This window comes from Bicyclus anynana, chromosome Z (genome assembly GCF_947172395.1).
Source record: "Bicyclus anynana chromosome Z, ilBicAnyn1.1, whole genome shotgun sequence".
Classification (NCBI taxonomy): Eukaryota; Metazoa; Arthropoda; class Insecta; order Lepidoptera; family Nymphalidae; genus Bicyclus; species Bicyclus anynana.
In genome coordinates, this window is record NC_069110.1 from 18497714 (window position 1) to 18510217 (window position 12504).

The 12504-nt window shown below is 37.4% G+C and overlaps 1 protein-coding gene across 5 annotated transcripts in view; it reads left to right on the forward strand.

Annotated features, from left to right (window-relative positions):
* Positions 1 to 12504, forward strand: part of LOC112045740 (JNK-interacting protein 3) — a 48281-nt gene that overhangs the window by 9190 nt on the left and 26587 nt on the right. For 4 of the 5 annotated variants that reach the window (XM_052890846.1, XM_052890847.1, XM_052890843.1 and 1 more), the window contains exons 8-16: positions 351 to 368; positions 846 to 903; positions 2164 to 2449; positions 3172 to 3293; positions 7047 to 7215; positions 7825 to 7970; positions 9194 to 9345; positions 10772 to 10926; positions 11293 to 11469. In XM_052890846.1, the coding sequence (XP_052746806.1) occupies positions 351 to 368; positions 846 to 903; positions 2164 to 2449; positions 3172 to 3293; positions 7047 to 7215; positions 7825 to 7970; positions 9194 to 9345; positions 10772 to 10926; positions 11293 to 11469 (1283 nt within the window). The remainder of the gene's footprint in view (positions 1 to 350; positions 369 to 845; positions 904 to 2163; positions 2450 to 3171; positions 3294 to 7046; positions 7216 to 7824; positions 7971 to 9193; positions 9346 to 10771; positions 10927 to 11292; positions 11470 to 12504) is intronic. The other variant, XM_052890845.1, reaches the window with a different exon arrangement.

The following is a 12504-nucleotide window of genomic DNA, read 5'->3' on the forward strand; positions in this document are numbered from 1 at the left end:
TACAAATCTTTCTTCATTATAATTTTAATAGTGTAGATTAGTATACTCGTACATATTTACAACAATGTTTTTTTTAATTTATCAAATAATATTTGTGTAAATGTTCGATTTTGGTACTTTCGAAAAGTGACTTAATTTTCAATTGACAAATTAAGACAACAAGTATAGTCTTGATATATATGACCTTACCATATTGCTTAATGTTTATCTCAAGATTTTGCATATATCATAGTTTGCTGTTATCAGACATTGATTAAAAATATGTACATTATCTCTTGTTTATCAACTATTTAATAACTAATTTCTATTTTCATGCGTTCTAACCATATGTTGCATCCAACGCATTGCAGTTAATGATAACTATTTTGGTGAGTACATTATATTTTGTTTGTTTTTAATAAAATTTAGTTTTGCTTAACACCTATGCTGATAATTCACTTATTTTCCTATCGGTGTGTTAAAGTTAATATAACTTTACGACTCTTCTAAAATATCATCTACATTTTGATGTATGTGGCTTTTTATTATTCATTCATTGGTTCATAAAACAAAACCAGAACTATTTTTGTTAACAAAGCTTCTTTCAGCTTATATTGAATATTATGTTTATTTTTTACAATATTACTTCAACCTAATTAAACTAGGTATTGTAACATAAATAGATGAAAACTTAAATTGTTTTCATCTATAATCAGAGACACAATTATCCGCCCTCTTTAATATGACGCGACTATATAAGCGCGGATAATTGTGCCTCTGAGTATATTTAGGAACCCTTTCACTTATCCAAAATTTCTTGGAATATAACATATTATATCTAAAATGCTATCTATCTTTGTTTAAAGGTATGGGTAAAGAGGTAGAAAACCTTATTCTGGAAAACACTGAACTTTTAGCTACCAAGTAAGTTTTTATCTTTGTTAATTTATACTTTTCATATAACTGTAAGCTCTTTATACTACTGAAGCCAAAAATATATATTTTTTTAATTTTTTGTGTCTGTCTGTCCGTATGTTTGTTGTCCGGCACGCTGAAACTACTGAATCAACTTAAATGAAACTGAGCACGATTTGAAACAATAATACGAAAAAGGGTATAGGATACTTTTTGTTGCGAAAATAAAATCAATAGCGGTTGAAAGTTTGTATGGGAAGTTCTTAATTTTTCTGGTAGTACACATATTAAATCCATTTTTTTTTTACAAATGTAACTTTATTTGTAAAACATTTTTACAACTGATAACTATCAAGTTAATTTTTCGTGAGCAGCTTAATCTTGATGTGACGCTCAATTTTTGTATTTACGAAAATTCTCGATACTGGTAGCTACTATTACAAAAACTCGATACTGGTAGGGTCACCAGGTGACGAAAATTTCTGAGCGTTACAACGAGATAATGTACCACGAAATTTGTAGGACATTGTGGCTTTAAGTTGTATAACTATTAAGCAACAGTAAGAAAAGAGCTATATAAATAACAATACAATAATTTTAAATAATAGGTTTAGATTGACGGCCTCCGTGGCGTAGTGGAATGCGTGATGTATTTATAAAACGGAGGGCCTGGGTTCGATCCCCGGTTGAGATTTTCCTAGTTATTCAGGTCTGGCTGGTGAAAGGCTTCGGCCGTGGTTAATTACCACCCTACCGGCAAAGACGTATCGCCAACCGAAAGGGGTGTGGACTTTCATCCTCCTACTTACAAGTTAGCCCGCTTCCATCTTAGACTGCATCATCAGGCGAGATTATCACCAGGCGAGATTGTAGTCAAGGGCCAACTTGTTAATAGTAATAAAAAAAAGTTAAATTACTACTTATTAGTCATTATACTATTTTACTAACAATAAGTATTCACATAAGTAGAACAGAGGGCCTAGTGGCAGTTTGATACTGTTACTGTCACGTAACGTAAACGCGAATTTCTAAGGAATTGAAACAGCGCCATCTAGTGGTACTACTGCACAACCGTTTCAATTCCACATAAATTTGCGTTTACGTCAACGTGATAGTAACAGTATGAAAATATTGGAAACTCCCACTAGGCACACAGATCGTTATTTTACTGAGTACTTTATACCAGAAAAAAATAACTTACAACTTTGTTGCGCTAGATCCGACGAATTGCACCCGTGGTACAAGGTTGAGTTTGAGGTGTTGTTGCAGAAACGCCTTGAATGTGGTGAAGGACGATCTTATAGTTAAAGTCGACGAGTTGACCGGCGAGCAAGAGATACTGCGCGAAGAGGTCACAGCTCTCAGCGCCGCGCGGGAGAAGCTTCGCGAGCGAGTGTCGCAGTTGGAGGAGGAGCTGCGGCAGCTGAGGGACGCGCTGAGTGCGGGCGCGGGCGCCGCGGCCGAAGAGGACGAGGCTGACGTGCCGATGGCGCAGCGACGCAAGTTCACCCGCGTGGAAATGGCTCGAGTGTTGATGGAACGTAATCAGTATAAGGTAAGACAAAATCCAAAGGGAAGGAATCTTACTTAGAAGCAATGAAGCTAACGGATGAATCCGGTGCAGTCGTGCCGATGTCTGTGTGCCTCACGTTCATGGAACGCAATCCAGTATAAGGTAAGACAAAATCTAAAGGGAAGCTGTAATCTTACTTAAGCGCGTCATTTCTGCTGCATTCGGTTTCATACAAACGTCCAGTTCATGCCACACGGCGTCGCAAAATGAATTTTGTTCCGAATTACACGCGAATTTCTGGGACCGAAATTACGCGACTGACAACTTATAAAATTACGCTTGTTTGCTTGTTTGGCTTCACCCTTAAAAGCAATTGAAGCAAGCGGATAAATATAGTGCAATCTTGCAATCAGTATAAGGTAAGCCAAAAACCAACCCCTTCGTCACTCTATCATTACACTCGAAGTTGATCGAGGTTGATCAAATATGATAATTTGTATTTATGTATGTGTATGTGTAAATCGAATGAAAGTTTGTATCTACAAAATAGAAGCTTTTCTTCACTTCGTGTAACTTCGCTTAACCTAGCTTAACTTGAAATTGTTGTCGATTTTTCTCCCGAATGAAAAGCCTCGAATGCTCGCTTCGACGAAGTCTTGAAGTGAGTCGAGTAGTGTAGTGAGTCGTTTATCCAATGAGTGTATCAAGAGTCTATAATAATAATAGGTTAAAAGTGTCTTGAACTATTATTTTTCGCATTCCAGGAGCGTTTTATGGAATTGCAAGACGCAGTCCGCTGGACGGAGATGGTGCGTGCCAGCCGAGTCGACTCTAAAATAGACAAGAGCAAACAGAGCATCTGGAAATTTTTTAGCAACCTTTTTAGGTGAGTTAAACCTCTTGAACTCGAGTTCACCGACTTTCATTTAAACGGCGTTTACATAACCGGACCGTCAAATATTAAACGAAGTTTAATCAAGGGACGTTTTTTTATCTTTACCACACGCTTTTTGGCTCTGGTTTTTTAACCGACCAATTGAGAACAGCGATTATAAACAATTTATTTAACAGCATTGCCAACTTTTTAGGAATTCCCCAAATGGCTGGGATTTTTCGAGGAATGGAAATATTTTCTTTCCCCAATTTAGGGGAGTTTCCTTTTCGATTATAAGGAATTAAAAAAAATATGCATTGACAAAGCTTAATTATTATTCACGGTGCCAGATTGACTGTTATTTGTTTTTTTTGGTTTCGAAGGTGGTAGCATACAGTTGCATAAAACCTCAAAGGTAGGAGTAATTGATTTATGGGAGACAAAAATACATTCTGTCAAACACTTTAACATCTTAATCGAAGAATAACCAGAGTATGCAAGCTCGGTTAAGATAACCGCCCGATTTACGTCCTTAACCGGCATACAGGCTATGATGGATAGCAAATTTAGACTAAACAGAGTTCAACTTATTTAAACGGTTGATTATGTTTAAACGAATGTAGGTGAATTAAACATTTTAGTAAATACCTATTTAATACTATTGCTTTAATGCTGTTGATTATGTATGTTGCTCGCGTTTAGATTTACTTATTATAAAATGAACCTATTTTAAGAAAGTTCAAATATTTTAGTAAACACTATTGCTACGTTTGTATAAATATATATTATATACAGGATGTCCCGTAATGATTAGATAATACGCAAATGGTAGATACACCACCTAACTATCTAGAACTAATTTAAATAGTTTGAAAAAATCTCTGGTGACCTATTTATTTTCTTTTTCGGACTTTTCATATTTTTCTATATTGAATAAGTCTTTTCAATGCTGTAGCTGCTGTAGTTAAGATTTTAAAGATCTGATTTGTGTCAAACATTGGGGATTAAATTATCAATGTATATTATTTAATTATATTTAAAAATAAAGTTCATTTAGTTTTGTAGCAGATGCTTGAAGAGTGCAATAATTATTTTTCTTTCATTAAGACAAACTTTACCTCTTTATTATACTCCGGGCCACGAAACAAGTCTCGTAGACGCGGCGCTAATGTCTTAATGGCGCTCTTTGTCATTTGGTAATGGCGGTCTTATTGTCATTAGTGTAAGGCGCTGTCAATTTTAGTTCAGGTTTTAGCCGCGGGACTTCTTTTGTGGCGCGGAGTAGTAATATAGATTTGAACTTGGTGTGTGAATTACATCCCCAAAGTAATGAATAATGCTTTTGCTGATGTTTTTGCTTGGCGTATAATATGTATTAGTTAGTAGTATTGCAAAAAGAATTTACAAATATATTCTCATGTATAATTGCTGAGTTACTTGATAAAATAATCACTATATTTATTTAAATTTATTCCTAATATTTATTTTTCACAATATTAAATTTATTTATGTTCATTATGCATTGCTCATGTTTTATTTAATTATATAATGTAATTTGTCTTCTTTTTTGAAGAAATACATATTTTGGCTAAAGCGTTAGAGAGCGTAAGACTGATTATAAAGTAAAAGTGAAATTTATTTATAAAATCCAAAAGAATTTCTTGTGTTATCATGAAATATATTTCGTTAATTGGATTGATATTCCTTATCAACAACAAAAATAAATAATAAAGGCTGAGCGCGCAAAAAGTTATTACAAAGACACTAAATAATATAACAATAATAGAAATGCAAAATTTTGCAAACTGAAAATTGATAAGTAAATAAGTATAATAAATAAGTAAATTATAGTAGCAATCGTAAAACGATTGCTACTATAATTTCTTACGAAGTAATATTCTAGGTTTTAAAGAAAACATAATTAGATAATAATTTATTTTATTTCTCTGACCCTGAAAATACTAATTATTTATTTTTGCTTTGTTATTTGAATGCGAATTTATTAGCATTTGCTGTAAATCTATACTTTTACTTACTAATAATATTATAAAGTTGAAGAGTTTGTTTGTTTGAACGCGCTAATCTCGGTAACTGATGGTCCGATTTGAAAAATTCCCTCAGTGTTAGATAGCCCATTTATCAAGGAAGGCTATAGGCTAAATATTATTCCCGAATTTCTACGGGAACGGGAACCAGCGAACCGCGTGTCATTCATATCATCATATCATTTTTTTTTTTTTTTAAATGTGGGTTACTCTTACTAGTACTATTTACTTCAAAGTGGATTATAAATTCAAACATACGTTATTTTGTTTTGATGTTTTTAGGTTGATAGTAACATTTTGTTACATAATAATAATAATATACAAAAAAGAACAAAATCGTCGTACAGTTTTTGATTCATGACCTAAACATTTTAAAATGGTTATCTGTATCCTATGACTAAATGCAAATTTAATGCAAAAAATGATCTAGCAACTTTATCGGCATAGCCGTTTAAAAACAATTGTGCTTTGTTACCTATCCAACGAGGTATGAAAAAATTAAATAAGTTGAAAAATGACTAAGTACATGGACTTAAACGAGAAGTGAAAAAACGTGATTTTCAAAGCATATTGTTTTTTTGATCAAAATTTAATTTTTCAATGATATTTGCGAAATTTTAAAAACGTATATTGATTATTGTCTATTATATTGAGTTTATTACTTCTTCAACGATAAGTAAAATAACTTGTTGATTGCGTTTTATTGCTTTTAATATGACATATTATGGAGTGTGAAAATATGTTTAGAAATTTGCGAAAGTAAATAATATATTGTATAAGTAATAGAAATAAGTACGCGAAATCCTAATTATAATGCTTTTTGATTTTTGTAAAGAAATTATTTTATGTAGCTTACATACATTGTGTAACTATAGTATCAAACCCATAAATAATATCGATAAATGGAATTTCAAATATATTTTGAATCCATGAGCATATAAATACTAAATAAAAAATATATCATCAGAGTTAGGTATTTAAAATACCTATTACAAATTACATTTTCGGGAAAAATACTAATACAAGATAGGGATTTCAATTATGTATTTGAATTATTTTTAATTCGAATACTGGCTGACCGGTGGCCTGCATAAGGTTTTCAACTATCCAAGAGTTTATATAGGCAATATACGTACGAGTTGTAAAAAAAGCCTTCTCTAATACGGACTCAGCAATGAGTTGAATGGGTAAGGAATGCATTTTGGCATCTATGAAGAGCACGCCACTAAGCCGACCCTTGTATGTATGAGTTAAAGTCCGTTTATATCTACAGACATGGTACGTCACAGATAAGTAGCGTGGCAGATACCCACAGACAGTCTATTCACACTGCCCAGCAGGTAGCTAAAGAAATCTTTTTCATGAAAGAAGTCCCCCAAACGCGGCGCATATCTTAATGGCGTTCATAGCCATTTGGTAATGGCGGTCTTATTGTCTTTTGTGTAAGGCGCTGTTAATTTTAGTTCAGGTTTCATGAAAAGGACTCTACAAACATGAATCGCACAGACAAAATATTCTTTCCACAAATACTGTCCGGGCGCGGCCCTTGTCTGTCAACGTCTGCGTGGCCGCGTTACGATAGATATAAATACGTTAATGAAAACTGTATAGAAGAATATTATTTTGTCTGCCACACCATGCGTCTGGCACGCTAAATGTCTGTAGATATAAACGGATCTTAATGAGTGTAGATACCTAGCAAATGCGTTTTGTGTTTCAGTTCGGGGGACCGCCCGCAGCGCCCCCTGTCGACGCCGCACATGCGCGCGGTGGCGGCGCCGCAGTCGTCCATGCGCCACTCGAGGACGCAGGCCGACTTCATCGAGACCCAACTGTCCGACCCACATCACAGGCGGCACGAACAAACGCGCTCTGAGCAGTTCCGACAGGTACTTAAAAAAAAAACAAGATTTTCTAAAAATAAAGTAGTAAAGATTTTTTTGATATAAGTAAATTGCGGGTGGCTAGGGTTGGCCTGGGTCGGAGATGGGCATTCCTCTTCGGCTAGGCAGGGAAAACAACACGATCGGAGAAGGTTTAATCGATTGACAAGAAATTCCTTTACCCTACATCCATTGGTCACAAGTCCAGGACTCTTCTCAGAATGTTTCTCTCTGCCCGCAATAGACCCAGCACCCGCATGGTGAATCCATGGATTGCTAATATCATCATCATCATTATCAACCCATAATCGGCTCACTGCTCAGCTCGATTCTCTTCTCAGAATGAAAGGTCAATAGTCCACCACGCTGGCCCAATGCGGATTGGCAGACGTACACACGCAGAGAATTAAGAAAATACTCTGGTATGCGAGTTCCCTCACAATGTTTTTCCTTCTCCGTTTGAGACACGTGATAATTTCTTAAAGTGCTCACAACTGAAAAGTTCGAGGTGCGTGCCCCGGACTGGATTCGAACCCACACCCTCCGAAATCTGAGGCAGAGGTCTCCACTGGGCTGTCACGGCACTGCTAATATATTCGTGTCTATTTCACACAGGTGCGCGCGCATGTGCGTAAAGAGGACGGGCGCACGCAGGCGTACGGATGGAGTCTGCCTTCGAAGGCCGGCCTCAGTCACAAGGGCAGTGCCTGCTTATCGCTATCTTCTGGAGGAGTGCCTGTACCAGTGCCAGTTTTCTGCAAGTAATGCAGCTTTTTTAATCCCAAGTGTTTTTGTGTCTATACTGATATTATAAAGAGGTCCAGTAGATCCAGAAATTACCTCCTACAACCATACAAACTTTACCTCTTTATATTATTAGCATAGAAGTCTCTATTTCCCTTGGTCATCACACCACTCTAAAAGGGCTGGACCGATTTTGCTAAGGGTAGGGTACGGGTAGGGTAGGGTACGGGTAAGGTAGCGTAGGGGTAGGGCAGTGATAGGGTGGGGGTAGGGTAGGGTACGGGTAAGGTAGCGTAGGAGTAGGGTGGGGGTAGGGTAGAGGTACAGGTAGGGCAGTGGTAGGGTGGGGGTAGGGTAGAGGTACGGGCAGGATAGGGAAGTGGTAGGGTAGTGGTAGGATAGGCGTGAGATAGGGGTACGGGTGGGATAGGGGTAGGGTACGGGGAGGGTAGGGGTAGGGTAGGGGTAGAGTAGAGGCAGGGTAGGGGTAGTAGTAACGTTGACATCGATTTTTACGCGGACGAAGTCGCGGGCGTCCTCTAGTATTATATATACTCGTAAATAATAAGCACTTGAAATAAAAGTGTGTGTCAGCTCCGACGCACGAATGGAGTTTACTCTTTCAGATCGACTGTCTAAATAGGTGTATGTTGCCCCGCAGCATATACTATGTATGTCTCAATACTAACGCCTGAAAAGGTGCGCAGAATAGGTTGCGCACAAAAACGTAACACTGTCATTCGTTCTTCGAATTCTACTGCCCATATTTTTTTCCTCCCGGGGCTATATATGAAAAATCGATTCATAAGGAGTAAACTCCAAAAACACATTGATTTGGAAATCACAGACACTTATTGTTACTTATATCTATTAACGATCTAACTGTTTCGAAATCTCGATCTATACTAATATTGTAATGGTTTGTGGTATTGTACGGGGTAATCACTGGATCTACTGAACCGATTTTGAAAATTCTGTAACAGCCACGTCATTTGTGAGTGTCAGGCTATATTTTATCCCCATATTCTCTTTGGTCAAAGTCGCGCTGGTCCGACGATATTCTCCAATAAACAGGCAAAAATTGGCTCACGATGGCAAATAATAGAACTGAATGGTATTGGCTGGAGGAGGCTTACACCTAATGAGGGGTCCTTACTAGTTAAATAGATTTCATCAATTAGAAATAAGACTAGCGTCAACTACTGACTGATACTATTTAAATGTGATTTAACATTCTCAGGCCAATAAACGAGTCTGAGCCACAGATGACATTACTCTGCGCGGCCGGCGTAGACAGGGGTGGTGGGCGCACGCCAGACGGCGGTTGCATGGTGGGCGAGAGCGTCTTCTACGACAATCGTGACGAGAAAACTGAGGATGGCGTGTGTCTAGGTAAACCTCTAAACATGGTGGTCGTCACAAAGTAAAACATCATGCCGTATAGGATAATCCTATGACCACTCAGCACAGACAGACGATTTATGCAAAAATACTGACTTCCATATGCAGGAATCACAGTACAATAACATATATAAAACATTCGAAAATACAAAAACGCAATATACCTGAATGGGAAATACACTTATCACGCCATTGTAAAAACGGTATGACAAAAGATACTAAAGCTTCTGAAACAAAGGAGATTATTCACGCTCTACATTTTAGGACTTTTTTGAAAGTGCAGGCCAACAAAAAAAAATGGCACGAATCGTTAAAACTAGCCATTTGGAGCAATATGGCATAAAAGGCGGATGGGTTTGATGGGTCGCAAATTATCGAAGATTCGCCATTTTCATACATATTGCTGACTGCCAAATGTGCCTGTCAAGAAAAAAAAACTGGTACGTATCGTTAGAATTGTCCATTTGAAGCAATAATTAGTACCGGCTTAAAAATGTAGGATTGCTCTGAACCAAGTTACAAAGGTTCGATAACTCGTCACTTCTATACATTATAGAATGGAATGGTTCAGAACGATCCTGCAACATCTGTGTTATACTAACTATTGCTCCAAATGGGCAATTCTAACGATACACATCTTATTATTGTTGAACGGTACTTTAAAAAATCAATAAAATATATAGATTTGACGATTCATCGAAACTGTATAACTTGACACAAAGCTGTACTACAATATTTATGTCATAGTAACTATTGCTGCAAATGGCTAGTTATAACGAAATGCATACTTTATTTTGTTGGTGGGCACTTACAAAACTCAATTAAAAGTATAGAAGTGACGAGTCATCGAACCTTTATAACTTGGTTCAGACTAATCCTACAACATTTGTGCGATACTAACTATTGCTGCAAATAAGCAGTTCTGACGATATGTACCAGTTTTTTTTAGGAAAATTAACAAAATGTATGGAAATACCAAATGTCGAAGCTGAATAACTTGGTTCAGATTCACCCGACAAATTTTATGCCATATTAGCTATTGCTCCAAATGGTTAATTCTAGCAAGTCGTGCCGTTTTTTGCTGGCCGGCACTTTCAAAAAGAACCCAAATATGTATGGAGCGTAAATGGTCTACTTTACAGCTATTTTACTCATGCTTTTGTGTTTGACAACTCACTTTTGCGTCACTCAGTCGCGTTATTTAGTGGCGTCAATGCTGCAGAAACAGCTTAAGAAAATGATGTGTAAGGCGGCGGTGACGCAAAAGAAAGCACAGTGCGTTATTGGTTCCAACATTTTTGTTTAGGAAATTTCGACCTTCAATACAAGCCTTGTGGACGGCCGAAGAACAAAGTTGATAATGAAAAATTGTAGACTATTGTGTGACTATTAATTTATAATGGTATGTGTATTCCAGCGTATGAGATGAACGCAGTGTCTCAGCCGTTGCATTCGCCCGACGTAGAGCAAATCGACGCTCAGTTGAACTCAACCAGAGAGCCGCGCGCTCTCAACCACCTATCTTCTCTTGTTTGGATCTGCTCTAGCACGCAGTCGAAGGGCGTTGTTATGGTAAGTGGATTACACACGAGATGAAATATCTTAACATTCCAAGGATAACAGTGCGGGTGCCGGGTCTATCGTTTGGTAGAGAGAAAACTCCGAACAGATTCCCAGACTTGGATGACCGATAGTTGTAGTTTATACAGAAGTGGATTGAAAACCCGGTATGAACCATACAAAATACCGACTAATACAAACGTTGCATTGGTAAAATTGGCGAATGCTCTATTTTTGGGGCTGAAACGTATGTGGCTGACGTCGTTGCTTGGATTCGTCAGTTTTTCACAAATTATATTAATCAATAATCATTAAAAAATTACGCAAAGAGCTGCCTGTCGCCTGCTTCTATTCAACATATAATTTTTCTGTCATCAGATAATCGACGCGAACAACCCAGCGAAAGTGATAGAATCGTTCCCTGTGAGCGATAAACACATACTGTGTATCGCGTCAGTCCCGGGCGCCGTGGACGAGGACTACAGGGAATATCGCGAGCGAGTCAACGGCCGCCCGCCCGCAGCCGTCAACGACGCTGACAACAAGAGGCATTCGGTAAACTGTCTTGTGTAGTAGAAGTACAAACACATACTGTGTATAGCAGCAGTACAGACACATACCGTGTGTAGTAGCAGTACAGACACATACTGTGTGTAGTAGCAGTAGAGACACATACTATGTGTCGTAGCAATCCAAACACATACTGTGTGTAGTAGCAGTGCAAATTAATACTGTGTATATTAGTAGTACAAAAACACATACTGTGTGTTGTAGCAGTACAGACACATACTGTGTGTAGCAGCAGTACAGACACATACTGTGTGTAGTAGCAGTAGATACACATACTATGTGTCGTAGCAATCCAAACATATACTGTGTGTAGTACCAGTGCAAATGAATACTGTGTATATTAGTAGTACAAAAACACATACTGTGTGTTGTAGCAGTACAGACACATACTGTGTGTAGCAGCAGTACAGACACATACTGTGTGTAGCAGCAGTACAAACACATACTGTATGTAGTAGCAGTACAACACATACTGTGTGTCGTAGCAATCCAAACATATACTGTGTGTAGTAGCAGTACAAATGCATACTGTGTATATTAGCAGTACAAAAACACATACTGTGTGTTGTAGCAGTACAGACACATACTGTGTGTAACATCAGTACAAACATACTGTGTGTAGTAGCAGTACAAACACGTACTGTGTGTAGTAGCAGTACAAACAAATACAGTGCGTCACGTCGCGTGCGTAGTGACTCATTATGTGAATGGTACACCGAGATACATTATAGACCTGCTGGCCTGAAATGGACCATGTCGTTTAACTTCGATCACTTGTTTGTTGTATTTGTATATAATATGGTCGTTGACTCATATCATATTTAATTTATCAATATTAATACATGGAATAATTCCAATTGTTCCAAACATCCAAAACGCTGTCTATTTTGTGACGTCAGGATGTTACTTTATGTTACTAAAGAAATAAAAGTCAAAATAATTATTAACTAATAATGTTGTCAAACATTCCGTTTGGTTAAAGTTTAGTGTTAACGTGACGTCAAAAAACAGCTAAAATAT